The 27998-nt window shown below is 51.6% G+C and overlaps 2 protein-coding genes across 3 annotated transcripts in view; one reads left to right on the top strand and one right to left on the bottom strand.

Annotated features, from left to right (window-relative positions):
• FYCO1 (FYVE and coiled-coil domain autophagy adaptor 1) overlaps positions 1–27998 on the top strand; it is an 85700-nt gene that overhangs the window by 32613 nt on the left and 25089 nt on the right. For both annotated transcript variants that reach the window (XM_060022338.1, XM_060022339.1), the window contains 7 exons: positions 2–2374; positions 3423–3515; positions 4217–4335; positions 6783–6950; positions 8911–9060; positions 9825–10036; positions 11428–11572. In XM_060022338.1, coding sequence (XP_059878321.1) covers positions 2–2374; positions 3423–3515; positions 4217–4335; positions 6783–6950; positions 8911–9060; positions 9825–10036; positions 11428–11572 — 3260 coding nt within the window. The remainder of the gene's footprint in view (position 1; positions 2375–3422; positions 3516–4216; positions 4336–6782; positions 6951–8910; positions 9061–9824; positions 10037–11427; positions 11573–27998) is intronic.
• CXCR6 (C-X-C motif chemokine receptor 6) lies at positions 17866–23368 on the bottom strand. Its single transcript, XM_060021407.1, has 2 exons — positions 23303–23368; positions 17866–19665 (listed from the first exon to the last, which is right to left on the bottom strand). Exon 2 carries the CDS (start codon positions 19642–19644, stop codon positions 18619–18621), a length of 1026 nt encoding a protein of 341 aa, XP_059877390.1. The 5' UTR covers positions 19645–19665; positions 23303–23368; the 3' UTR covers positions 17866–18618.

The following is a 27998-nucleotide window of genomic DNA, read 5'->3' as shown; positions in this document are numbered from 1 at the left end:
GACTCAGGAGATGACCTCCCACCTTGACCTGAGCAACCCCTTAAACCATGAGGCACTGGAGGGCTTTGACGAGTTGCGGCTAGAGCTGGACCAGTTGGAGGTGCGCGAGAAGCAGCTGAAGGAGCAGATGCAGCAGCGGGAAAGAGAGAACCAGGAGCTGAGGGCGGCCGTCAGCCTGCATGGAGAGCAGCTGCAGGCAGAGAGAGAGAGGGGCCGCGCCGCCGCCGAGGACAACCTTCGCCTCGCCGGTGTGGTGGCCGCGCTCCAGGAGCAGTGGGAAGTCACCCAGGCCACACAGAACACTGTGAAGGAGCTGCAGACGTGCCTGCAGGCCCTGGAGCTGGGGGCCTCGGAGAAGGAGGAGGATTACCTCTCAGCCCTGCGGCGGCTGGAGTCCCTACTGCAGCCCCTGGCTCGGGAGCTCGAGGCCACACGTGACTCCCTGGGCAGGAAGGACCAGGGCTCAGCTGATGTCCCAGACCAGCTGAGTGCAGCCGAGCAGAAGGCTGACATGGCACTGGACGCAAAGGGGCGACAAAAGCGCATCCCCAGTGACTCGCCCCTGGAGACTCAGGAGCTGGGGGAGAAGCTCCTGGAAAGGGAGAGCACCCAGCTGGAGCAGCTGGCCAAAGAGCTGCAGCTGAAGGAGGAGGCCCGGGCCAGCCTGGAGCGCCTGGTGGAGGAGATGGCCCCGCTCCGGGAAGAGCTGTCCAGGAAGGGGCAGGAGGCAGCCCAGCTCCAGCGTCAGCTGCACGAGTCCTTGGCCCACTTGAGCTCCCTGGAGGAAGAGCTCGCGGAGGGGAGGCGAGAGGAGCAGCGGCGGCAGGAGGAAAAGGGGCTGCTGGAGCAGGAGGCCAGGTCCCTGACGCGGCAGCTGCAGCTCCTGGAGACCCAGCTGGCCCAGGTGAGCCAGCACGTGAGTGACCTGGAGGAGCAGAAGAAGCAGCTCATCCAGGACAAAGACCGCCTCAGCCAGAGGGTGGGGACGCTGGAGCGACTTGCTGCGCAGTCAGGCCCAGATCTGCCTGTGGCGGCTGCGGAGCACGAGGCTCTGAGCCCCACCCTGCAGCAGGCCTGTGAGAAGCCGGAGGAGGAACAGAGGGGCCTGTGGGAGGGACAGGTGGACGATCCCAAGATGCAAGGGGCCGGCCAGGAGAAGCTCCAGCAGGCCAACAGGGAGCTGGAGAAGGAGCTGCAGAATGTGGTGGAGCGCAACCAGCTGTTGGAGGATAAGCTTCAGGCCCTGCAGGCTGACTATCAAGCGCTGCAGCAGCGGGAGGCGGCCATCCAGGGCTCCCTGGCCTCCCTGCAGTCAGAGCAGGCCAGCATCCGGCACATGGGAGACCAGATGGAGGCAAGCCTCCTGGCTGTGAAGAAGGCCAAGGAGACCATGAGGGCCCATGTGGCTGAGAAGGAGGCTGCCCTGCAAAGCAAGGAGGCCGAATGCCAACAGCTGCGGGAGCAGGTGGAGCAGTGCCGGCAGCTAGCGGAGGCCCGGGCTGGGGAGGTCAGGGCGCTTGAGGACCGGTGCCGCCAGCAGACCCAGCTGATCGAGACCCTCACAGCAGACAAAAGCCAACAGGGGTTCAGCCCACCTCAAGACCACGCGTCCCAGGAGCTAGCAGCCCAGATGGCCCTGTCTCAGGCACAGCTGGAGAGCCATCAGGGGGAGGCCCAGAGACTGCAGGCTGGGATGCTGGACCTCCAGGCCAAGCTGCAGGCAGCCCTGGGTGACCGGGAGAAGGTGCTGAGCCAGCTGAGCGTGGCCGAGGCCGCTCTGAGGGAGCACAAGGCCCTCGTGCAGCAACTGAAGGAGCAGAACAAAGCCCTCACCAGGGCCCACATTCAGGAGCTGGTGCAGTGCTCGGAGCGTGAAGGGGCGCTGCAGGAGGAAAGGGCCGGAGAGGCCCAGCGGAGGGAGGAGCTCCAAGTAGTGTGGGAGGAGCTGTCCCAGGCAACAGGCAGCTCCGAGGAGGCGCAGCTAGAACCTGCTGAGCTGCAAGAGCAGCCGCACCGGGCCAACACGGATATGGCCGAGCTCGGCATCCAGGTCTGCGCGCTGACCGCGGAGAAAGAGCCGCTGGAGGGGGCGCTGGCCCGCGCCATGCAGGAGCTCCAGGATGCCAAAGAGGCAGCCTCCAAGGAGCGGGAGGGCCTGGAACACCAAGTGGCAGGGCTGCGGCGAGAGAAGGAGAGCTTGCAGGGGAAGCTGAAGGCAGCTGAGGAGGCAGCTGACTCACTGCCTGGCCTGCAGGCCCAGCTGGCCCAGGCCGAGCAGCAGGCCCAGAGCATCCGGGAGACTGCACGCCAGGAGCTCGACACCCTCAGGTTCCAGCTGAGCACCGAGATCATGGACTACCAGAGCAGACTTAAGGTAACCCTCACCTTGACCATCTGAGCTGCACTTGTCTCCTGCAGCAGGGCCTGGTGGGTCCATGAGTGGTTGGGATGCACCTTGGGCCAGGTGGCACATGAGGGCCCAAGAATGTCCTGGGGGCCCAGGCCAACATGGCCTCATCCTGGTGTCATAGCTCACAGCATCCTTCTCCCTGCAGGAACATGTTAGGGATACAGCATTGGAGAGGGATGCCTTAACCCAGACGTCTAAATTTAAGGCCATTACAGACAAGTTTGGCCCACACAGAATTTTGTTTAACTTAGTAGCCAACATTTCAGTGTTTATAGATTCAGTTTTTGGACTTCTTTTGAAATCTTGGGAGTTCCTAAAGCCTGTGCTCTCATTCCTACGTGGCAGCAGTCAGCAGGAGCTGGGTGGGGACTGCCCACTTTAAGGAAGCGTGCATCCTCTGCTATTTTCCTTGTACTCGTTTATGTACTTGTTCAGCCCCTTTTGGCATGTGAGTTCCTGACTGCCTCGAGTCCTGTCCCTGGATTCTCTGTCCCTTCAGGTGCCTCCTGATAGCAGAGCAGTTGTAGGAAACCAACTCAATTCGTTTTCACAGAGCCCTTGGGATAGACAAGCTTATGAGAACAGCGTTTACCACGTGTCTTGAACTGCAGAGAAAGAGTTAAGAGTGAGGACACAGGCAGACATCTACGGGGCTTTGGCTTCTGATGTATCTGTTTGCTTCTGGGTCTGTGCACTCAGACCACTCCTGACCTCTCTCTTAGGCAACTATTGTGTTCCCACAGATGTGCCTCCCACCTTGTGTCACCCCACCCCTTACAGTTCCATGTGGCTCATACTCCACCTTTCCTTGGCAGAAATGAAATTCTAAGTTTGGGGACCAAGCTTAAGTCTCTTGGCTTGACAAGATTGTGTTACCAGGGAAGCCCAAAGTTTATTGAGTTTGGGAGAAAAAGAGAGAGGTAGCTTGTTTTTACCCATTTTGGGGGAGTGGGGCCGAGGGAGTCTCAGAACAAGGACCCCACTTTTCTGATCCCTTTCTCATCCTCTCCAGACCTCCAGTGAAGAATGCAGGAGCCTCAGGGGCCAGTTGGAGGAGCAAGGTCGGCAGCTACTGGCTGCCGAGGAGGCTGTGGGGAAGCTGAAGGTAAGCCTGGCCCCTGAGGCCCAGGGGAGGTGCTCCTGTGAGCCCTGAGCAGCGGCCGGCCTATCGTTCACCTGGTCATTCCACTCCCAGGTTGTGGGCCTGTCGAGGAAGGGGATGTGGCTTGGCTTTCATTGGACCATCAGAGAGGCCTCCCTGCAGGAGTTCCAGTGCCCTGGCTAAAGCTGCCGTCAGCTCACCTTTGTAGACAACCTGAGTCTGTGTCATGGCTCTTCCACTCCCTGAACACCTGGCTAGAGCTGTCAAGTGTGCTTTTCACCGCCCCTGTGTCTTATGGAAAGGAAATAAGTCATCCCTCTCTGCAGATGTTCTCCAAGTCAGGGTTTCTGACGTGAGCCAGAGCAGGGGTGGGACTGAAACCCGTTTTCATGGCAGTGACTTTTTTCAGTGACTCCTGTACCCTGCCACCCCACCTCTACCCCCACCCCGGAGATTCTGATACCTGCTGCCCCACCAGCCACCACAACAGGTTGCAGCTGATGCTTGAGGGACATAATTACAAATGGGAGTCTGTCATACTCCACACACATACTAGTTCGTGGTTTCTTGAACTTAAAAACAGACAAAAGCCCCTCCTGTTAGAAGTGCGCCAGCCAGATGGGGTGGGGAACATGCCAGTCACTTGATGGCATCTTGCATGGGCTTCTGCAACCGAGCGTCTTCTCCCTGCTGTCCTGTGCCAGGCTTCCCAGGCCGATGCGGCAGAGAAGCTGAGCTGTACCAGCAAGCACCTTGCTGAGTGCCAGGCCGCCATGCTGAGAAAGGATGAGGAGGGGGCCGCCCTGCGCCAAGACTTGGACAGGTTAGTTACACGGTCCACCCACGCGGCCAGTGGGAGAGTCCTCAAGGGAGGGGGTGTTTGGTACAGTCATTTAGAAAGTCAACCACTCATATCAGGTTAAAGAAGCCCTTTTGCAAGAAAAGCCACAGACTCATAAAGTGCTTATGTCAGAAGCATGCCACGGAGAACCTTGGCAATCTGCCTGTCACAAGCCTATAGAAGGCTGCAGAGACCCTTTCTCTTAATTCCATTGTCTTATCTCTAGCAGGGCATATTTCAGTTCAGTAACTTCATGCTTTGGTAAAACTAAAATGAAGTAAAAGCTGGGAGATAATCATGGTACTACTAACAGCAAACATTTAAGTAATGCCTAAAATGTGGCAGGTACCGTTTTAAATACTTGGTATTTATTTGCCCATTTAATCCTCCCAATGGTCTTGTGAGGATGGTATTATTATTTATCCCATTTCATAGATGAGGAAAACAAGGCTCAGAGGAGTGAAGTCACTTGCCCAGGGTCACACAGTGTGTAAGTGGTGATGACAGGATTGGAACTCAGAACATTTGGCTCCAGAGTCTTTGTCTCAACGACTACCCTAAAAAATATATAGACAGATAGTTTAGTGTTTTGTTTTATTTTAGGGTACTGGTGTGAGAGTATTGTGTGTGCGTGTTTTCCCTCTGTGTGTTTTGACTTGAGTTCTTCGTTTCCTCTCTGAAATGAGAGGCTGCAGGGTTAGGTGTGAGGTTCTCGCAAGCTCATCTGAGAGTGAGTGGGCGAGCCAGGGAGCAGGATCAGCTTGTCTTCCTGGAGACTCTCTGGTGCTGTGTCTGTGGAGACCACATCGTGCTGTCGCCCTTTCATCATAATGGGGTTTTTTTGTTTGTTTGTTTGTTTTTGCGGTACGCAGGCCTCTCACTGTTGTGGCCTCTCCTGCCGCGGAGCGCGCAGGCTCAGCGGCCATGGCTCACGGGCCCAGCCGCTCCGCGGCATGTGGGATCTTCCTGGACTGGGGCACGAACCCATGCCCCTGCATCGGCAGGCGGACTCTCAACTACTGCGCCACCAGGGAAGCTCCATCATAATTTTTTTTTAACCTTAAAGTATGGCCCTACCTGTGTCCACCCCCGAGACCTCTTCATCTTCAGGCTTGGGGGCCACCCGGAGTTGTGAGCATCATCAGCCCACTGTCTGGTGATGGGGCCAAACTGGAGTATTACAGGAGTAATACAGGTAATACAGTAATACAGTAATACAGATCCAGGAGTATTACAACAGGGGTTGCTGGGACCTGATCGCATGTGTGCTCCCAGCAAAAACAGACACCCCAAATTCTCCCGAGGCTTTAACTTTTCCACCCATCTCCTACCATCTGCTTCTAGGCCTGGGCCCCGGCTCAATGGGAGATCCAGACCACGCCGGATGTTTAGTAACCTCAACGTACATTTCTTCTCATCTGACTCCTTACAGAGTTTGAATCCTATAGGACTCTGGCTTCCCTTAGCCAGGTGGTGTTCATGTGACAATTTAAGTAGAACCTCCGAAGTTGGTGGCATTCTTTTTAATGCTATAACTGTGTGTGTGTGTGTGTGTGTGTGTGTGTGTGTGTGTGTGTGTGTGCGCGCCCGAGATCATTTTGGAGGACAGTGTCTAGTAAACAACCACCTCCTGACAACTTTGTACTGGACATGGAAAGGCTGGCTTAGGTACAGATTCATTGGTCTTGCACAGCCCTCTGTTTTAATGGAGCTGTTAGGAATGCCTTGCTTTATAAGGCATCCTTGGAAAACCACTGCCTTAGGGGACAGGTGAGCTGAAAGAGAAGTGGGCAAGGGCGGGAAGACAGTGGTTCCGCCGGCCCCCCCGCTGCAGCTTGAGGCTCCGAAGCACCCAGAACAGGATTCCTTAGGCCTCAGCGTTGTCAGGTTGAACGCCTCGCAGTGTAGATTGAGTGCCTGCCGTGTACCCCATGCCAAGCCCCACGTGTAGAGTCCCAAAGACACATGGAAGATAGACGCTTCTCTGTGTGGTCATCTCCAGGAAGCTACGCCTCTGTTCTTTCTCTCCTGGCTCCTTTTTCCTCTTGTGTGTACTGCCATCACCAGCCCGTGTACTTAACCCGTCGGGCTCCTCTCAAAACCTCAGTCTCTGCCCAAGAACCAAGTGGTACAGAGTTTGACGCACGTGGGGTGCTCCTAGTGACCTGAGCTCAGCCTCCTCTCCCAAATGTCCCTTGTATTTGTCGTGAGGGGTAGTGGTGTGTGAAGAGTTTGGGTGTGTGAGGGAAGTTTCGAAGGCTTAAGAGAGTGTACAGCCTGTGAGTGGGGCCGTGCCAAGGGGCTCCCCCCATGAAGGGGAAAGCCTGGTAGGGCAGCAGGACCCCCCATTAGAGGCCTGGATTAGCCCAGAGGCACGGGGGAAGCTGGAAGTGGTGGGTAATAAGGAAAACTTACTACTCCTCCACCAGGACCCAGAAGGAACTTGAAAAAGCCACGACAAAGATCCAGGAGTATTACAACAGACTCTGCCAGGAGGCGACAGACAGGGAAAAGAATGACCAGAAGATGCTTGCTGACCTGGATGACCTGAATAGAACCAAGAAATTCCTGGAGGAGCGGCTGATAGAGCTGCTCAGGTGAGTATCAAACAAGGGGCCAGGGGCTGCCCCCAAGCTTGGCTTTTCTTTAAAGAAATGCAACTGTTCTTGAAAGGACTCTTCGAGGGAAATGGGCCCCTGTCTGCTTGTGTTCTGTTGTAAGCGCCCGCACACGTGAACAGGGTCTGCTCAGGCCCTTGGCAGCCTTGCACCTGGTCCGTGTTTTCTTATTGCTATGCTGTTTTCAAAATCTCCGTGTGCTCAGCCACAAGAGTGACAATCAAAGATGTTTAATATCCTCAGGGACTTCTCTATTCCCTTGTCCCTCTCTCGTGAGCCCTTTTCTCCTTCTCTTCCGTCCCACTCTCCCCAGCACCTGGGCCCCCAAACTCCAGTGCCTGCAGGTAGCAGACAGTGAGGTAAATGTGTGAACCGGGCCAGGACGGGGCTCTGAGAAACAGGAGGACATGACCTGCTCTGCTCTTGCTGACTGTTGCCCCGCAGGCATCGAGTCCAGGGTTGCCAAGTCACCTTACTTCTTAAGAGAATGTGGAAATCTGAATTTTTATGTGAAATTGGCCTGGCTTTTAAATGTTGACAACTCATTCAAAAAGTTTTGAAAGGTTTTTGTATGGAATTATTATTATTTTTTTTTTTTTGGCTGCGCCTGGCTGCTTCTGGGATCTTAGTTCCCCAACCAGGGATCAAACCCATGCCCCCTGCAGTGGAAACGCGGAGTCTTAACTACTGGACCTCCAGGAAAGTCCCGGAAATTTTCAAAAATACAAAAATAGGATAGCAAAATGCACTGCTGTGTACCTGTCACCCAGCTTCAACATTATTCAGCTCATGACCAGTCTTGTATCATCCAAGAGTCCTACCCATTTCCCCCACCTCCTCAGATTATTTTGAAGCAAATCCCAGACATCCTGTCATTTCATCCACAAGTATTCTGATACGTACCTCTCCAACACAAGGACTCTATTTTAAACAACCACAGCATCATTACCGCGTTTGAAAATTAACTAATTCCCAGTATCATCAACTGTCTAGTCTAGTTTGAAATTTTTCTAATTGCTTTATAGGTTTTTCTAATTAGGATCTATATTAGATCTATACATTGCATGGTGATATGTTTCTTAGATCTCTCTTGCTTAGTCATGGTTCCCCCACCATCTCACTCTCTTTTTTTTTCCTTTGCAGTTTACTTTTAAAGAAAGCAGGCCATTCATCTGGTAGAGTTTCCCATAGCCTGGACTTTGCTGATTGCATGCCCATGGTGTCATTTAACATGTTCTTCCATCCTCTGTGTTTCCTATAGCCCCGAAAGTTAACAGCAGTTTTAAGGAAGGCTTTATACACATCTTCCCTGGTGCATCAGGCACATGCAGGTGCTGCCAGAGCCTCCTGAAAAGCCTGCCACTTTTTTCAGTGTGTTTGCTTCCTGTAGGGGCTGTGCTGTCTCTCTAAGGAGTGGAGGAGGTCAACATCCCATCGGATTTTCAGGCTGGAAAAGCTTGGCTCTCCTCCATTAATTGTTACTTAAACCATAAAAACATGAAGGATCCCGAGCACATTTAAGATTTGGGTTCTTGGGCTCACAGCACACAGACGGTCATGTAATCGTGGCAGCACGTGACAGCTTAAACTCCCATTGGCCACGTGCACCGTCATTTAGACATCTGAGCAGCTGGTGGCCCTTGTCAGTGCCAGCAGGTCTTTGCAGTTGCCAGAGCCTTTTATGGACATCACAGACCCCCCTGTACCTTCACACAGTGTGGTGTCAGATGAGGACTTAACACGTTGGGAGGCTCCTGCTGAGTCTGGGACTGGTGTGGGGTGACAGAGGAGACCTAGACTGGGGGTTTATTTCCAAGGTAAAAGTGAATTCTCCTTGTGTTTTGGGAAATTCGGAAGCAGTCTTTTGAAATGAACCAGAGATAATTCTATTGTTTTCATGGATTCTTTCTTCTATTTTTCTAATGCGGCTTTTTCCCAGGGACAAGGATGCTCTCTGGCAGAAGTCAGACGCCCTGGAATTCCAACAGAAGCTCAGTGCTGAGGAGAGGTGGCTGGGGGACACGGAGGCGAACTACTGCTTTGACTGCAAGCGGGAGTTCAGCTGGATGGTGCGGCGGCACCACTGCAGGTCAGCAGGCGGCCTGCGGGCAGGGCCCAGCACTAGGGCAGACGCCTCTGAACGAGGACTCCGTGGCAGGCGTTGGCACCGCAGCCAACTGTCTAGGAAGAGCACGTTGCCTCTTAGTTTTGAGGGAACCAGTTGAGGAGGGTATGTTAGGCAGGGTCTCAGCAGGACACTCGGGGATCCCCGAAAGGGAAGAGAGTTTAATACAGGGGGTGTAGGCAGAGTTAAGGGGACCCACGGGGATGTAGAGCACCCAGAGACCCAACCTCTGGCCCTCTCTTGGCCTGCAGGGGTCAGAGGGGAAATGAAACCCAGAGAGAGCAGGGGCTGAGGCTTCACCAGAGGAACACAGAGCAGAGACCCCCCCACACCCCCCAGGGCCCAAAGAAGGGCAGGCGGGAATGAATCTTGAGTTGGGGTGCGGACAGATGGAGAACGGTCAGCACAGGGGGATGGGGTCTGTGGTCTCTTAGAGCCCAGCCCCCGAGGCCTAGAATGCACACCTGCATCGTTGCGTTAGGGAAGGGGGCTCGGCCTGCCTCCCAGGACCCTGGAAGTAAACGTGTCTCCCATCAGGCTTACCAAGATGGCTTTTTTGGAATCTTATGAGATAGGCCTTCAGGCCCCACTCTAGAGTGGGGGCAGAGCCAGGTCTGACGAGCCATGTGGCGTCCAGAGCCCAGAACAGAGCCCGGTTCCGGTCCCAAGCAGGTCACTCGAGACCTCTAGTGCAGCGTCCTCAGGGCCCGTGCCTGTGTCGTCCCCAGGATATGCGGCCACATCTTCTGTTACTACTGCTGCAACAACTACGCTGTGAGCAAGCACAGCGGCAAGAAGGAGCGCTGCTGCCAGGCCTGCTTCCAGAAGCTGAGCGAGGGCCCCGAGTCCCCCGACAGCACCAGCTCGGGCACCAGCCAGGGAGAGCCCAGCCCCGCCCGGTCACCAGCCCAGGCCGCACCCCAGGCCACCGGAGGCCAAGGTCAGGCTCCGCCACTGCCCTCCGTGTTCTCCAGGTGCCACCCTCACCGCTACCCCACTGTGGCTGCTTAGCTGGAACATGTGTAGTTCAGTGTTTTCCAAACTTAGGCACTAAAAAGGTAGTACCACCAATCTGAGACTTTCTTTTTGATGTAATTAGGATTGAAGGAGAATTGAAAAGGGAATAACTTTCTCCTGATATGATTCAGTGTTATTTAACGTGGTGTCTGTTTACTTCTCAACTCACACCACCAGTGGACCCACAGCGTTGGAAAACGCTGTCTCCCAGGGCCCCAGCCCCATATCCAGCCCTCTCTTTCAGGGTAACCAAAGGCCAGGAGTTGAGTGTGGAAACGAGCACATCCTTCCCTGTCTCCCTGTAGCTCACATTCTCTCTCGGCGGCCAAGAAGGATATATTCTCCTTCATGTCCTCTCACTCAGCTCAGTAAAAGGAAGCGGGATTTGGGTCCTGCTCAGCACAGCCTCGCAGACCAGCCCAGGCTGCCCTCTCAGGGCTGGACTGTGGGTGTCTGTTCTAAAGCACGGCCTGTACCAGGAGCCATGCGGCAGGGCCTGCTGGGAACTTCCCATGAACTGTTCTTCTTGCTGAATCTTCCCCTCGCCTGGCTCACTAGTGGGTGTTCCAGTGACGACAGAGGGTGGCATGGTGCCAGCATGCTGAGGTTGCTTGTTTTGCTTTCTGACATTTCCTGTCTCCTCCTCTGTCTGTCTGTCTTACTTTCTGTCTTTTCTTCTTTCGTCTCAGGCCTGCCATCACATTTTCCATCACATGCAAGAGACTGCTTGTTGGCGGGGTGGGGGGTGACTAGCACAGCAGCATCGCACAGCATCCTTCCTACTGGGTAGCCTGCAAAGTTGGGCACAAGTACCCTGGTCAGAAGCACAATGGCTGCTGTGCAGAGGGAGGTTCTTTTCCACCCCTCAGTGGATTGAGGTGAAAATGCAGGTCAGACAGAATCCTCCTCTCAAAGAGGCATGAGTGAGGTCTGTGTCTGCTGGAGCAAGGATTCAGCAGCACAGAAGTATGATTACCTTTTTGTTAGGTTCTTTCCTGATAAGGTTTTGATAGGTTTTTTTCCTTCTAAATAAAGGGCCTCAGAGAACATGTAAGAGCTTAAAACCTCTCCACACCACTGCCTAAGGGACTTCAGAGAAATCTCTTACATGGTGCATTCAGTTTCATCTGTAGTCCCTTCATCTGCTTTTCTGGAACATCCCGAGAGCCATTTCTCTCCACCTGGACAGAGTAGCTGTCGGTTGAGTGAGCACTTAGAGTGTGTCCTGGTGGCTCGTCCCATGTAGCTACACTCCCTCCCCGTACTGTCCATGACTGCATTTCTCTTCTCTCCCGACCTTCCTCTGCACCCCAGGTGCTAACACAGACTGCCGGCCGCCAGACGATGCCGTGTTTGACATCATCACAGATGAGGAGTTGTGCCAGATACAGGAGTCCGGCTCCTCCTTGCCTGAAACACCCACCGAAACTGATTCTCTTGACCCAAACGTGGCTGAACAGTGAGTAGACATCACCTCCATTTCCTGAGTGCCCATTAAGTGCACTTATCAAAGGATTAGTTTCTTATCAAAGGATTAGGAAAGCTTGGAAGCAAGATTGGCTGTCTTTGCTTAAAGGAAGGTGCCTGCGAACAGTGCTCGGGGCAGGGTGCCCTTGAGGAGCACCAGGACTCAGTGTTGAGCCTTGTCAGAGGGTTCCTGGGCGTGTCTGTCAGCGGTCCCCCTGATTTCAGCATCTCCAGGAAGGCCTTTCTGGGCTTAGGCAACTGTATTAATCTGCTCAGGCCGCCATAACAAAGTACCATAGACCAGGTGACTTAAACAACAGAAATCTATTTTCTCACAGTCCTGGGAGTGCAAGGCCAAGGCAGGTTTGGTTTCCTGAGGCCTCTCCTTGGCTTGCGGATAGCTGCTGTCTTCCTGTCTCTTCACATGGTCATGCCCGCTATGCATGTGCCACCCATGTCTCTCTGTGTTCTAATCTTTTCTTCTTATAAGGACACCAGTCAGGGTGGATTAGGGCTCGCCTTATTGGCCTCATTTTAACTAACTTACTTCTTTTAGGTCTTGTCTCCAAAAACAGTCACATTCTGAGATACTGGGCGTTAAGACATCCACGTATGAATTTAAGGTGGGGGACACAATTCAGCCCATGAGAGCAGCGTTTGCTGGGCTGCTGTAGCCATGCTCAGAGTAACGCGCTGCTCTTTAAAAACCATGTTCACCTTTTGGAACCACTCGTCAGGCTTGGTAACGGTGCCACAAGATTAATTTCTGTTGTCTCAAGTAGACGTTTCTCTCAGAAGTCCTCTTTTTTTTTTTGGCTGCGCCATGCAGCATACAGGATCTTAGTTCCCTAAGCAGGGATCGAACCCGTGCCCCCTGCAGTGGAAGTGGGGAGTCGTAACCACTGGACTGCCAGGGATGTCCACCCCAAAGTTCTAAAAGCAATAAAAACATAACCAAGTTTGTTACCCGGTGCTTTCCCCTCCCCCATCCCGTGCCTGCCCCACCACCAGTATCTTGTGCTGCTCTTAATCAGTGACCCAGACCCACCAAATGTTCCTGATGCCGCAGATGGACAGCATCAGGCACAGGGGTGTCCTTTAGTACCGGCTCTCCATTGGCCCTCTCATTTTTCTGGGCCAGCTCTTTTCCAACAGGGCCTGTGAGGAGAGTTCTGCAATGGCTAGTTTCTAAATATATGAAGTAACTGCACAAAGTGCTATTGTATTAAAGTGTCAAGAGCTTAAGCCAGGGGACCCTTGGGAAAAGTCAAGTTCCCCTACATGGCAGCCTTGCTCGGTGTTTCTCAGCCCCTGGGGTCTGGCTTAACTGCAGTTCCTACAGCAAAGCACTGCCTGTTTAGAAGCTCAAGGGAGAATTGACTTGGCTCCTGTGTCCAGACGTTCGTTGACTCACTTTCCATCCAGTTAGGGAGTTTTGTGATGCTCTTGCCGACTTGTATTGAGACCTCTGTTCCTCTATTCCTGCCCAGAGTTCAGAGGACGGGCTGTGAGATTTATCATCCAGGATTTCTGCTGCATGGGAGGAGATGCACTTAATCTTCGGAAGGTTCTCAGCACAGGAGGTTTTAGGCTCAAGTGTATGTCTCCATACTCTTCTGTTCTCTTGCTTGAAGGTGACTGACCTTGCCTCATGGATAAAGCCAGCCCATCACCCAACCCAAGAAAGCCTCTGCTCACTGTGACCATGGGCCCTTTCTTTTCCTTCTGAAGCCTTTCCTGGCTGCGTGAGCCTGCAGCGTTCTCCCCAACCCCCATGGTTCAGTGGTCCCCAGGGCATGTTCTCTTGCATTTGCAGTAAGCCATACTCATGCCGTCGTCACCTGGCAACTCTTCACTGACTGTGCCTCAACTGCTGGCCAGGTGGGTAGGTGGGTTGGGGGTCCGGGGAGCAGGACCGGAAGCTCAGGGCCTGGGAGGATGACCTTGGGCTGTCACCTGCATGAGGAAGTGCCGCGCTGCAGCTCCCTCTTCCCTTCACCTTTCGCCTTCCCCTTTCTCAGTAGGAGCAAAAGCAGAAGGTCTTCTGACTGCTGACAAATAAGTGTGTTTTGGGTCATGGGGAATCAGGAAGCGGTCCAAGGAAAGGAAACTGCCAGCGTGCTGGCCTGTGGCCTGCGGAGGAGATCCAGGGCTAATGGATGGGCCTGCAGTCCCCATGCGTCCTCTGTTTGGGTGAAGGGCCAGCCCTCCAAGTCATTTCAGGGCCTGCCTTGTCTCACACCTTCCTTGTGAGTTAGCCAGAGACGGACCCCCGTGTCTCTGGTGGCTTTTTCTTATGTTCTTTTTCTTCCTAAGCTTAGGACCAATCAAAACCACCAGGAGTCTGAGGAGCTCTGACGGGTTTGGTGGGGTGGGGGGTGTGAGAGGTTGGTATAGAGCCTGGGTTTGTGTGTGCATCCCTGCCAAGACACTGAGAGAAAGAAATCAGCAAGTCCAAAGGAAGAAGTGGTCCAGGAGGGGTCAAAGGCTGTGAAAGCCCTGATGTGGGGGGGAAGGAGGCTGCCTGGAGGCAGTGTCTGTCGAGCACTTTCCCTGTGTAGCAGCTTTTGCACGTGACCTCACTTAGTCCCTGCCCAACCCTTCAAAGAGTAGGGATTATGGTCCCCATTTTACAGGTCAAGGTACTGAAGCTCAGGAGGCCAGGTAACTTGCTCAGGGTCAGGGGGCTGTAAGTGTCAGCATTAAGCTTTGTGCCCAGAACCCCTCCCTCCAGTCCACAGGCCCGAGATTCATTTTGAAGAGTACAGCCCTCTCCTCCTGGTCCCGTTTCCCTATCTTCACATCAAGCACCTGCCCACCTTCCCTGCCTCTTTGTCCACTCCTACCCCCCCCCCCCCACACACATTCTCAGGACAAACACAGTTGTCTGCCTTGGCCCTCCTGGCCGTGATGGGACAGGAACAGGTCCCAGAATCCAGCTCTCGGGGAGACCCGGCAGGATCCCGCAGATCCCTAGGCAGCCTCCCAGAGGCCCCTGCACGTGGCTCAGGAGCACAGCCCACCTCAGGTGGAGGGGAGATATTCTCCAGAACCCTGCAGCTGTGCACACCCCTCCCAACTGTGACCCAGGCCCACCCTCAGCCGTCTCCCTGACCAGGTGCCCAGCTCTTCTCAGGACCGAGGCAGGCAGAGGAGGAAAGAAACTCTGTCCTCCAGCAACAAGCCTGGCCTTGGGTCCCTTGGCCTCTGCTCTGCTTCCAGCAGCCATTCCCTCCTCCAGGCCCGGCCTCCCTTCTCAAGCAGACTGTGCCCATGAAGAACTTGAGGTCCAGAGTCAGACACTCCTGGTCTGCTGCCTCCAGGTTCCCTGGCTTTGAGCACCACAGGCCCCAAACTCAGTTCCCTCCCTCGTACAGAAGAGACAGGGACGGCACCTCTAGGGTTGTTAGGAGGGTCAGATGGAAATGATGTGGAAAGCCTTCCATGGAATTGCGTGGTTTTGGTGATGTTTCCCCTGAGCTGTGAGGTCAAGGGCCACACTGTGATGTCTACTGCCACGGGCCCTGGTTCCTTACATCTTGTAGCTCAGTTGTGTTCGCCAGCGAAAATCCCACCAGATGCCCAGATGATACTGAGCTCAAACTCACGCACGGAGACTGTCCCTGACCCACAGAGCATCTTTGCCGGTACTTGCTTTAGAGCAAGTGCTCTGTGGTCAGAGTGCTTCGGCGATTTGTGGCAGGTTTATCACCAGCCAGGAGATACGATACCTGGTATCTCAAACCGAGAACAGGATATGGTGATAACAGTTAAGGTTAGAAAGCCACCTTGTGCTTGGGTTAACCTAGCATCTCCGCCTTCAGACAAGTACAGAGTTGTCAGGTACCCCGGGCCATCTTAGCCAACGTTTGGGGGAAGAGAAAGAGGTTATTCACCGGGGTTCCAGCCCTAGCTCTGCTGTGTGAGCTTTGGCAGGTAGTAATGTCTCTGAACTAGTTTCCTCATCTGGAAAACAGGGATGATAGTACCAGGTGTCCTACCAAACGGCATTGGGAGTTACTGTGGACCACAAAGGACTGGGCCTGTGGAAGGGGTGCTGCGCTGAGAGAACGAGGCTAGAACCAGCGCCCCGGCCACTCCTGGGCCCTGTGCTCTTTGCTCCGCCTCCACCCCTTCAGTACGGGCAGCTTCTGTTTTTTCTCTCCTGCAGCACCATTTCCTCAGTCCAGAATGCTCACTGAGAATCCCGGGCTTCTGGCTCCAGGTAGCCCCTGGAATCAGGTTCACCCTCTGTTCACCACATCTCAGACAGTGTGGCCGTCATGGTCTCTAACCGCCCCGCCCCCGGCCTGTAAGTGCAGGGAACCTGGTCGGGGAGGAGACCCTGAGGCCGCACGTGAGGCCAACTGGACTCACCCAGGGTCCACACCCAGCCTGACCCCCTCCCGCCAGTTTCCCCCACACCCCAGGCTGCTTACGTCAAGCACTGGTGCGTGGGAGCAGAGGGGAGAGCAAGGGGAGAAGGGCGGGGCTGAGCTTGTGCTCCATGGGGCTGTCCCGTGGATGAGTGAAGTCGAGAGTGAAAGCCTTGTTTGGGCTGTGCCCGTGTCTGTTGCCCATAATGGTGTGTACCCAGGAGGGGGTTGGGAAAAAGATCTCTACTCCCAAGTGTGAGCAGGTGAGGACCCAGAGAGTAGGGCCAATGAGTGACTGGGGAGGCAGAGAAGGTGAAAGAAGATTCAGCTGCTGTGCTTTTCCTCAGGACAGGCAGGCAGGTTCTCCTAAGCTGTGGAAGGGCCAGTGCAAAACCTTTTTGCAAGGAGGCTGGAGAGAGTGCATATAATAGGCCTGGGATGGGGCACGGCCTGATGGGTGCCTGGTCTCCTTTGACTCAGCCAGGCAGGCACCGTTCAACAACAGTGGTCCCAACAGCCGCCCCTCTGTTGCCGTGACCAGCAGCCCCCAGCGTGGCTTGGAGTGCACTGTCCGTGCCTCACAGCGCTCCTGGAAGGAGGGCCGTTGTCAGCTTGGGGTGTGGATGGTGAAATGGGCTTGAGGAGGCTGCGGCGTTTGTCCCAGGATGGACAGATGTGGAGCTCTCTCCGGGGCAGTGACTGAGTCACCCCAGAGCCCTGCTTTTCCCATCCCACCACACTGCTTTCCTCCGTGGGGACACATGGAGAGGCCGCAGGGCCCCTGGCTCCCCGACTCTTCACTCCCTCCTTCCCAGTTAGGGCCTCTGCCTCTTGTTTTGGGACATTGTTGGGGAGGCCAGGGGCTCGTGGTCCCTCTACCAGAAGTGCTTGACATTAAGGTGACAGCACAGAGGAGGGTGACCAAAACTCCCCCTCTGAAGCCAACGCAAACAAGTTGAAAGTCAGCCTTGTCACCACGAAAAGGGCAGGTTTTGGTGTTCGAGGACCGCTGGGTAGTCCATGCGGCCTGAGCACAGTAAAGCCGCTCTCCCCGTGGGTGCCTTTAGGCACGTGTATGAAACGGTCGGTGGCCCTGTGGGCCCTGCAAGGCCGGCCTGTGCGCAGCTGGACTGTGCCGTGCGCCTCTGGAAGGCACGAAGCCGACCCTGCCCCGCCCTGCCAGTGCACAGAGAAAGGCAGGCGGCTCACGTTTTGTGTGGCTGGTTCTTGAGAGAATAACAACTACCGCCATTTGGGGGGCCTTCCTCCCACAAATGCAAACCGTGCTAAGTGTTTGTGTGCACCCTCTCCAGTCCTCACACGCCTGCCCTGAGAGATGGTACTGTTATGGTCTACGTTTCACCAAAGCGGAAATGATTAAGAGATTACCAGCTGGTCTTACCCACTCGTGACTCGGGTCTGTCCAAGCTGCGAAACCTCACTGTTCGGCCCTTTCTGGCCCACCTCCCTGAGCGCTCTTAGCTGTTGTCAACAGGTTCTCCATATTTCAGTGAGTGATTTTGTGACATGTGAGCCAAAAAGGCCACTCTTAAGCCTGTTGAGCAGGTTGCTGGGATCTAATAAACATGCTAAAACTCTGCCTAATTCCGTGACCACATCTCAGAGGTAACAAACGCACCTCTCGTTCTGGGCAGGAGGTTGAAGCCACAGTTGTTATCATTGGTGTATTGATAGAGCAGTGCCCTGGAAGTTGACAGTTTTAACTTATTTCCTGTGCTCTGAGCCCACAAGTGATCACTTTTGGTATATTCAGGAATACCACAGTAAGGTGGAATGTGCCTAAGGATAAAAGTAGTTTGGAGACTTTCAAAAAGTTTTATTTCTCAGTCATGAAAATCATGCTGTTTGAGATGTGTGTGTGTGTATTACACGTACATTCCTATATGATGTGTGTGTGTGTGAGGCACGGGATAAATGCAGGTTTTAAATGAGCAGACCCACCGCAGATCCATTTCAGAGGCGCTGCTTAGACTCACGGTAGTCTTAGACTCAGCTTTGCACATTCTTCTGGCATTCTGTGGCCCGCTGGAATCCTCAGCCGACCCTCATTTGCTTTGGCCCGTTCATATTCCCTGGTGCTAGCCCTTCCAGGATTAATCAAAGAGAACGTAAAGCACCTATCTATATAAAACCAAACCCACAAGGCGTGGCAGAACCTGAGCTCATTTCTGTTGGGTGCCTGGTGATGGAGGTCTGAGTCACAGTGTCAGCACTGGTTTTCATGGCTGCTTTAATCTCCCCTGCTTCCCAATCGGCAGAAGAATCTTCTGAACTTGGGAGCCCGGAGTGTCACCTGCCATCAAGACCTTTGTTGGCCCGGTCCCCCTGTTCAACCCTTAGTCCCATTCCCATTCCCACTGAAGGAGAACCTGGGGTCTGGAGAATCACACGTTATTCCCTGGTGTCAGTATTCTCGGGGTAGAGGAAGGAAAGCTCTGGCAGCTTTCAGCCTCCCCTTTGAGCTTTAGGCCTGGGTGTAAAAGAAGAGGGCACAGTCTGCGCATGCCTGAGAAGAAACATCCCACCCCAGCTGCACTGTTTGATAACTTCTCCTTGAGAATGCCCATGCTATACACAAAGCCTTAGAGGACACAGCCATGGTCCTGTGACTTCTGAGCAGCCTCTCCAAGCCCAGCAAGGCCTACAGCTGGAACATGCTGGTCGCCTCCATGTTGCGAGAGGCTGAAGCAGTCCTGGAAGTGTCCTCTGAACACTTCCGTTGGCTTGAGACATCCAGGTAAGGGAGGCAGCCAGCGTCTTTCACAAGTTTCCAGAAGTTCTTCCGAAACTTCAGGCCAACAAAGGCATAGAGCACAGGATTAAGGCAGGCACGCAGGTAGGCGATGGCCTCTGTCACTGTGATGGCATAGTGAAAGCTAGTCATCGCGTGGTACTCCCAGCTCACGCTGCGGATGAGCTTCACGAGGTTGAAGGGCGTCTGGGTCAGCAGGAACACCGCCACCACCAGGAAGATGATCTTCAGAGACTTGTGCTTCTGGAAGCCTCGGGCCTGAAGCAGTGTCTTGATTATGACTGAGTAGCAGACAATCATGGCAAGCAATGGCAGGAAGAACCCCAGTGTCATCTGGGTGGCCAGAACCATGGTGGAAATCTCCTCGTTGTGATAGCCGCAGACAGGCTTGTCAAGGTAAAGGACGTTGCCATAGATGATCTGCGGCAAGGAAACCAGCAGGGAAACTACCCAGATGGACAAGCAGACGGCCTTACCCCAGGCCATCCGCTTGGCCTGCTGGTTATAGGCCTTGGTGGCCTGAACCACTGCAATGAAGCGGTCCATGGTGATGCAGGTGAGGATGAGCATGGACGTGTAGAAGTTCAAAGTGTAGATGCCCAGCAGGGTTTTGCACATGACTTTGCCAAAGACCCACTCGTGGAAGCCTGCATAGGCCCAGAAGGGCAGAGTACAGATGAACACCAGGTCAGCCAAGGGCAGGTTCATTAGGAACACGTCCGTGAGGCTCTTCAGCTTCTGGTAGAAGATGTATATGACCAGCACCAGGGAGTTCCCCACCAGGCCACAGATGAACACCACCACATACATGCAGGGCAGGAACAACTTGCTGAACTGCAGGAAGTGTTCGTGCCCCTGGCTGCTGTCATTGGAAGCGTTGAAGAACCCGAGGTCTTCGTAGTCGTACTCGGCCATGGTGTCTGTTCTGATGGACCCCTGGGAGTCAAACCACAGGAATTATATATATTTGGGGCTGAGAGTGATCCCTTCTGTCTTCCCATTGCCCACAGTTAGGGGGCAGATAGTCACCTCCTAAACCCACCCACTGTTCTGCTCAGTAACAGCCCAGTATATTGGGGACAACCAGTTCTGAGGGGAAACTGCTCAGACAGGACGAGGAATCCTTCACTGGCCCTAAAGTTCTCAGGATCTCACCTGTCTGGGAGACAACACATAACTGACCCCACCCACATTCCATAAAATCCTGTGCTCAATGGCCTTGGAAGCAAAGGTCACCACGTGGTGAACTGGGGACTGTGTCCTTTTGGAAGAGCGGCGCTGCTCTTCAGTGGGGAGGGCTGTATTCATCTGCCCATGCCTCGCAGAAGGTGCCCACCTAGCCTGTGCCCCATCTTCTGTTAAGTTGACACCTGGACTACGAATTGTGAAAGCTAAGGCAATATCCCCCTTCCTGGGGGTCCACCATCAAGGAGACTCCTGGAGACCAAGAGGTGTTTGGTCCTTTCTGCCTAGATGGGCCATCCATCCTGCCTCGTCTTACCGTGATGGGGAGCCAGGGCAGGGAAGAGCCCAGGCTGCCCAGTGCTTTGGCCGAGCGGCTTTCTGACCAGGGAACTGGGCAGTTTTCCTCACGCCCAACCCCAGCTTTCCCCTTCATCTGTCACAGTGTATGACATTCCACCCTCAGGGCCTCTTTGATCTTCAGGAATCTCTTACAAGGTAGATTCCCCCAGAAGGGAACATTGCTTTAGCTTTTATGACCAGCAGTGTAGGGCTGAGGGGTCTCCTTTAACACACGGAAGAGCTGATTGAAATGGGACGTCAGGAGGGTGGGCTACCACAGCAGGGCTCGTGGCCAGCCTTGCAGTGGGACTACTTATAGCAAAGACCAAATAGCTATCTTTCTTGCCCGGGGGTCCCAGCCCTTCAAGGTTATCGCTTCCCTCTGACCCTTCTCTGGGCCCTGTGACTCTGCTGGGGACCATGGACCAGACACGGGTGATATAATCTGTGGTGTGGGAGTAGGGGCAACTGCGGCAGCATCGGCCTTGGAGGGCCAGGTCAGTCCCTGCCACTGTCTTGGAGGTACTCAATACGCAGGGACTCTTCCAGTGAGTGGTGCCGTATCCCACTGGCACCTCAAGGAAATGTTTAAGAAGAGCAGGCATTTGGTTTAGCAAAGTCAGAATATCAACCGGCCAGACAAGGGGGTGTAAAAGGAGAGATGATCTTTCCTTTCTGGTCTCCTCGGAGACTTTTCTTTTCCTGATGCTGGGTCCTGACAGGAAGGGATTTTAGCCCTGCTGCCACCTTGGTATTTCATGGGCTCAAAGCACCCTTTCTCTCCAAGGAAGAACCTTGTCTTTGGGCTAAGACTACTCAGTGAAAAGTCCCTCCTCCTGGACCACAAAATGTTGGATCTCTAAGAGTGAAAGGCCAACCCATGGGCATTGTGCCCCACCAGCTCTGGGCTGCTAGGTTAAGTGGGTCAGACGATGCTCTGTGGGTGTTACTGCTTCACATGGGGACAAAAATATATTCTTCATCATTTAGAATGTGACATTAAAAGTAATGTCAGATCTCCATTATTGTTTGACTTACTCTTGGCCTTTAAAAAAAATTCTCCTGGGACTTCCCTGGTGGCGCAGTGGTTAAGAATCCTCCTGCCAATACAGGGGGCACGGGTTTGATCCCTCGTCTGGGAAGATCCCACATGCCGCAGAGCGACTAAGCCTGTGTGCCACAACTACTGAGCCTGTGCTCTAAAGCCTGCGAGCCACAACTACTGAGCACACATGCCACAACTTCTGAAGCCCGCGTGCCCTAGAGACCGTGCTCCGCAACAAGAGAAGCCACCGCAAGCAATGAGAAGCCCACACACCACAACAAAGAGAAGCACCCGCTCGCCACAACTACAGAAAGCCCATGCAGCAACGAAGAGAGCCAAAAATAAATAACTAAATGAATGAATGAATGAATTAATAATTCTCCTACTAAGGCTGTTGCTGCATCCTTAGGCTGGCATTGCAGTTTCTTCAGATGACCCATGCAAATTCATTTGTAATAATTGGTAAACTAAACAGTGTTTAACAGGTTGGGACTGCACAGTTCTGTGCAGATAGAGTGTTAAAAATTACTTTCCCTTCTAGAAATATTAAAACCATTTGTTTCTTTATTTTCTCTAACCAAAGTCCTATGTTGATTTGTGAAAATTAAAAAGAAAGTAATATATACAACTTTGGAAATAGTGTCTGATAATAAATAAGCAAAGTATAATTTAGGCATAAAACAGAATATGACTGAAATGTTTAGGAAGTGCCTTTAATGATTTTGGAAAATGCAATACATTTAAAAAATTTTTTATTGGAGTATGGTTGATTGACAACGTTGTGTTAGTTTCAGGTGTACAGCAAAGTGAATCAGTTATATATATATAACTGATATATATATATAAGTGACATATATATATATATATATATATATATACTCTTTTTTTTAGCTTCTTTTCCCATACAGCTCATTGCAGTATCGAGTAGAGTTCCCTGTGCTATACAGCAGGTTTTTATTAGTTATCTGTTTTACATATAGTAGTGTGTATATGCCAATCCCAATCTCCCAATTTATCCCTGCCCGCCCCCCCCAATATGCAATGTAATATTGGCTGTTACCATTACAACGAATAGATGACAAAGTGAATGTAAAATTGATCATGATTCTCGGCCTTCTTTGATCATAAACCCCTTTGAGAGTCTTATTACAGCTGTAGCTCTTCTCCCTCAGTAATAATGCACAAGCATGCCTGCAACTCTGGGCGTTCATGAACTCTTTAAATCCCTCTGCCCCATATTCTATAGACTTTGTTTACAAATCTGTGATAAGCTATATGATTTTTTTTTTTTTTTTTTGCGGTACGCGGGCCTCTCACTGTTGTGGCCTCTCCCGTTGCGGAGCACAGGCTCCGGACGCGCAGTCTCAGCGGCCATGGCTCACGGGCCCAGCCACTCTGCAGCATGTGGGATCTCCCTGGACCGGGGCACGAACCCGTGTCCCCTGCATCAGCAGGCGGACTCGCAACCACTGTGCCACCAGGGAATCCCAAGCTATATGATTTTGACTATATTTTTTAAAACATAGAAAAATGATCAGATTTTATCAGCAGTTCACCCCTGGCTGGTAGAATTAGGGGTGACTTATTTCCATTCCTCCTTTATATTTTTCTGTATTTTCTGAAGTTGCTACAGTTGTATATTGACATATATGGAGAAAAGAAAGTAAACCATAATCTAAGATAACAGCCTGTCTTATAAAATGGAAAAGAAAAACAGAAAAAGAGATTAGTCAATGAACACACACAGTGACTAGACTCTCCTTATCTCCTGGGGAGGGTCTAATTATGCCATTACTATCAGCATCATCTTACAGAACGAGGTTGTCATAATCCTCTCCTCGGACCCTCATGGGAGCAAATAGCAGAGATGGAGTTTGAGCCAAGGACAGTTGAGCTTGAAAGCCTGGGCATTTGACACCATACCGTGCTGCAGGCAGGACTCTGAGAATCCCAACAACCTGGAGTTAGCTCCTCTTTTAACTATGAAGAAGACCAATGACTCACCAGTAGAGATGCTCTTTCAGTTTGTTCCTGAGATGAGGTTGCTCACAGCAGCAAGGTCGGCCTCTGCCTCTCTGATGTGGTCCGTTTCCGTTGAGTAATTTTTAAGAGCCCTCGGTTGGTGATTATAGGAGACCCAGCCCTTTCCAATCTTGCAGATCAGAATCCACATGACCAGCCTGCACCCACGTAATTTGGGAGTCAAAGAGACGAAGCAGTGGCTCTGATGCTGCACACCCCCTGCAACCTGGCTGGGGTCTTACTCTTTTGCCAGGATCCAAGAGGGTTTTAATTTGTAAACTGAAGGGGAGCGATATGCAGTGTCTGGTAGTCCACTGAAGATGGTGGCATTTGTACCCTAAAATTATTTCATTCACTAGTCGTATGTCTCTTTGGGGCAGTTTGGGTCTGGACCAATGCAAAGTCGATGCTATGGCCTGGGTTCCCTGTGTGCCTGCAGCTCCAGTATACGTGACAGCCCTGATTCTCATACCAGTCCTGCAAGTAGGTATTACACCATGTTATAGATGAGAATACAGAGGACTGTAGCCAAAGAACAGCCCCACGGACTCACAGCTAATAACTGCCACTTCCAGGATACCAACCCGGGTCTCCATCATTGCCAGACCAGTGGACCAAATGGCTTCTAGATGACGGGTCTGCCAGAGGGCCAGACACCGCCCTTCCTCCTAAACCCACACCACTCAGACAGTGCTCACCGCTCTGCTTGTCCAGACTAGAATCAACAGTGAACAGGCTGAACCAAATAGTGCAGGTCAAAGCACCCATCTTTCTGAAAGAAATCTTCTGAGACGAGACATTCCTTCACAGTGAGCCAGCCTGACATCTTGGAATCTTTAAGCTTTGAGAGATGAGTTTTTCCCAGAGACAAACGAACCGTGTCACTTAGGACCAGTTCACAGGGTGATGTTAGAGGGGGCTGAACCTTATCAGACACACTGGCTCAGCCATGGTCGTCCCTCTCAGCAATCGCTTTCCCTCCATGGGGAAGAACAGGCCTCGGCCCGGTGCCCTCCGTGACCACATATATGCTTGGGAGGGAGGGGTGATGTGTACCTTAGAGAGAGCGTGACCATACTTGTCATAACCATTCTCCAGTGGAAAGTTCTCCGATGGAAAACTTGCAACTAAATTAGATGATAAGAGCCCCTCACAATTTGGGGGTCAGAATTTTATTTCAACCACTTTACAAAATGCCTTCTGTTGTCTTCCGATCTGTAGTGCTCATTGCTTTTCTTTGAAACAAAACTCTGAACTTCTTAAGGGCAAGTACCCAACCATATGTCTTGGGTTTTTCCCAGAATATGTAAACATTTCCGAAACAGAATCGGGGGAGAGTAAAAGTGCTGTGGCAGCCGTGCCCCCTGCAGATTCTCAGAAGTCAGACTGTGTTGACCTGCTTCCTTTTTCTGAACACCTGACATTCTGGAGCCAGGGCCCTGCGTAGGACGGCAGTCCAGGACGCAGGGATGAGGCAGTTGCTGCTGGTAGAGGAGTGACTGCCAGGCGGTGGTGGGTGGCGGCGGCTGTGGAGGATGAGTTGGAAAAACCCTCAGAAAAGCAGCCTAACCAGAGGGCAGCAGGCGGCAGGCCAGTTGTCAGGACGGGCATGTGGGTCTGAGTGTTTTGGTCAGCCCATAGTTACCAAGTAATCAGAAATCAACACCAGAAGCGATCTTCTTCACTTGGTTTTTAGGCAAAAAGGAAAACAATGACTACAAGAAAAACTACTAGGAATTTAACAGTAAAATAGAAAGATGCACCCCAGCCCCGCAGTGAATGTGGCCCACGTGTGGCTCAGCCTCTCCTTCCAAACCCAGGCTGTTCAGTAGAGCCTTCTGAGATGACAGGCGTGTCCTGTGTCTGTGCATCCAGCACAGCGGGCACTAACTCCTGTGGCTGTTAGGCACTCGAAGTGTGGCTAGTGCAACAACAGAGCCAAGCTTTTAGTTTTGTTTTAATTCTGATGAATTTGAATTTAAGCAGCCACGTGAGGCCAGTGGTTCTGTACTGAACAGGGCAGTTGTAAACCAAAGACTTCTCCAGTTCACAGGAGACCCCGTGTAACAGGCAGAGCGGCACTCCAACCGTGCTGGCTTAGCAAGGCGGGGGGTGGGTGGAGCCCTCTGGGGAAGGCTGTCAGCAGGACACTCAGGCCATGAGGCTCTCTGGGCTCCATTCCTTCCTCAGCCAACCTGAACAGCCAGAGAGAATCTGCTCCTTGGGCAACTGGCAGAACTGAAGTTAAAGAAAAAAGAGGCTAAGGCGTTTTGATTTGTGACAGGAGAATACTGTATGTTACAGCTGCAGAGAGCAAGCTGGAGGGACCTCACCTGTGACCCCCTAGTCCAGGCAGGCGTGGACCCCTGGACTGCGTTGCTAGGGACTTCCTCAGCATCCTTGCCTGTGGTCACCACTTTATTCTTACTTGGTTCCGAAGTGGAGCAAGCCTTGGTCATGTCCTTGGGGACATTTGGGGCAGAAGACCACCTTGGCTGTGTGCATGACGGGTGCCCAGGCCAAATGTGGCAGGTGTGGCCAAGGTGACTGCCCTGATAGGGTGGAGCAAGTTGACAGATGTACACGCCTTAGGACAGTTCAGCTCGACCAACCACAGGCTCAGGGACAGAAATTCAGATGGACAGGAAGGGATGACGTGCCATCAGCCATGAGAGGCCACCATAGCTAGCAGTAGGCTCCCATGGCCAGAGCAAGGGGAGGAGGAAGGTCACTTGTGGGCAGTGAGCTTGTCTTGCATCTTTTCTGAGGGAAACACCTCAATGGCAACAAAAGGAGATAGGGTGCCCCCTAGTGGCCTTATCTTTGTTCCCCGTCATTCTCAAACTTAAAAATCCTTTGACATCTTCCAACACAGTTGCTTGAACGTTTTCTACTGCATCCCACAGTCAGAAATTTACATGACTACCCAGGTGTGTATGTGTATAGACAGTCAAACAAGAGCCTCATAAAACAATGCTTATCCTTACCACATGCAGTATAATGCGAAAACGCGTTCATATTTTCTATTATATCCTATTTCTTTTTTTTTTTTTTTACCCTTTTATAGGAACATTTTTGCAAAAGCATCAGAGTACACCCAGAACTGTCTGTAAATGACAAAAGACTTAAAAATGACCACGGTTAAACATTTGATGAAAGTTCATAATAATGCAATTGACAAGGAAATTTAGTTATTTCTGAGATACACATTTTAAAATAATAACTAGAGTTATGACTTATTATACCAGAACATATAAGATTTTTAGGAATTTCATGTAATGTCTGAAACATTTATATTAACATATTTCCATACAAATAAACCAAAGAAAGTTTAGTATTAGTTTTTTTGTTTGTTTTTTTAATTTTTGAATTTTATTTTATTTATTTTTTTTATACAGCAGGTTCTTATTAGTCATCAGTTTTATACACATCAGTGTTCACATGTCATCCCAATCGCCCAATTCATCAAACCACCATCCCCACCCCCCTGCAGCTTTCCCCCCTTGGTGTCCATATGTTTGTTCTCTACATCTGTGTCTCAACTTCTGCCCTGCAAACCGGTTCATCAGTACCATTTTTCTAGGTTCCACATACATGCGTTAATATATGATATTTGTTTTTCTCTTTCTGACTTACTTCACTCTGTATGACAGTCTCTAGATCCATCCACATCTCAACAGATGACCCAATTTCGTTCCTTTTTATGGAACGAAATTCCATGAGTAATATGGCTGAGTAACATCCATTGTATATATGTACCACAACTTCTTTATCCATTCATCTGTCGATGGGCATTCAGGTTGCTTCCAAGACCTGGCTGTTGTAAATAGTGCTGCAATGAACATTGGGTGCATGTGTCTTTTTGAATTATGGTTTTCTCTGGGAATATGCCCAGTAGCGGGATTGCTGAGTCATATGGTGATTCTATTTTTAGTTTTTTAAGGAACCTCCATACTGTTCTCCATAGTGGCTTTATCAATTTACATTCCCACCAGCAGTGCAAGAGGGTTCCCTTTTCTCCACACCCTCTCCAGCATTTATTGTTTGTAGATTCTCTGATGATGCCCATTCTAACTGGTGTGAGGTGATGCCTCATTGTAGTTTTGATTTGCATTTCTCTAATAATTAGTGATGTTGAGCAGCTTTTCATGTGCTTCTTGGCCATCTGTATGTCTACTTTGGAGAAATGTCTATTTAGGTCTTCTGCCCATTTTTGGATTGGGTTACTTGTTTCTTTAATATTGAGCTGCATGAGCTGTTTATATATTTTGGAGATTAATCCTTTGTCCGTTGATTCGTTTGAAAATATTTTCTCCCATTCTGAGAGTTGTCTTTTCGTCTTGTTTATGGTTTCCTTTGCTATGCAAAAGCTTTGAAGTTTCATTAGGTCCCATTTGTTTATTTTTGTTTTTATTTCCATTACTCTAGGAGATGGATCAAAAAAGATCTTGCTCTGATTTATGTCAAAGAGTGTTCTTCCTATGTTTTCCTCTAAAAGTTTTATAGTGTCCAGTCTTAAATTTAGGTCTCAAATCCATTTTGAGTTTATTTTTGTGTATGGTGGTCAGGAGTGTTCTAATTTCATTCTTTTACATGTAGCTGTCCAGTTTTCCCAGCACCACTTATTGAAGAGACTGTCTTTTCTCCATTGTATATCCTTGCCTCCTTTGTCATAGAT

Source organism: Delphinus delphis, chromosome 10 (genome assembly GCF_949987515.2).
Source record: "Delphinus delphis chromosome 10, mDelDel1.2, whole genome shotgun sequence".
Taxonomy (NCBI): Eukaryota; Metazoa; Chordata; class Mammalia; order Artiodactyla; family Delphinidae; genus Delphinus; species Delphinus delphis.
This window is presented reverse-complemented; position numbering and strand designations above follow the sequence as displayed.

What these genes read in the sequence shown, in the direction of transcription:
- CXCR6 (XM_060021407.1), bottom strand. Translation starts at nt 19,644, where the DNA reads ATGGCCGAGTACGACTACGAAGACCTCGGGTTCTTCAACGCTTCCAAT.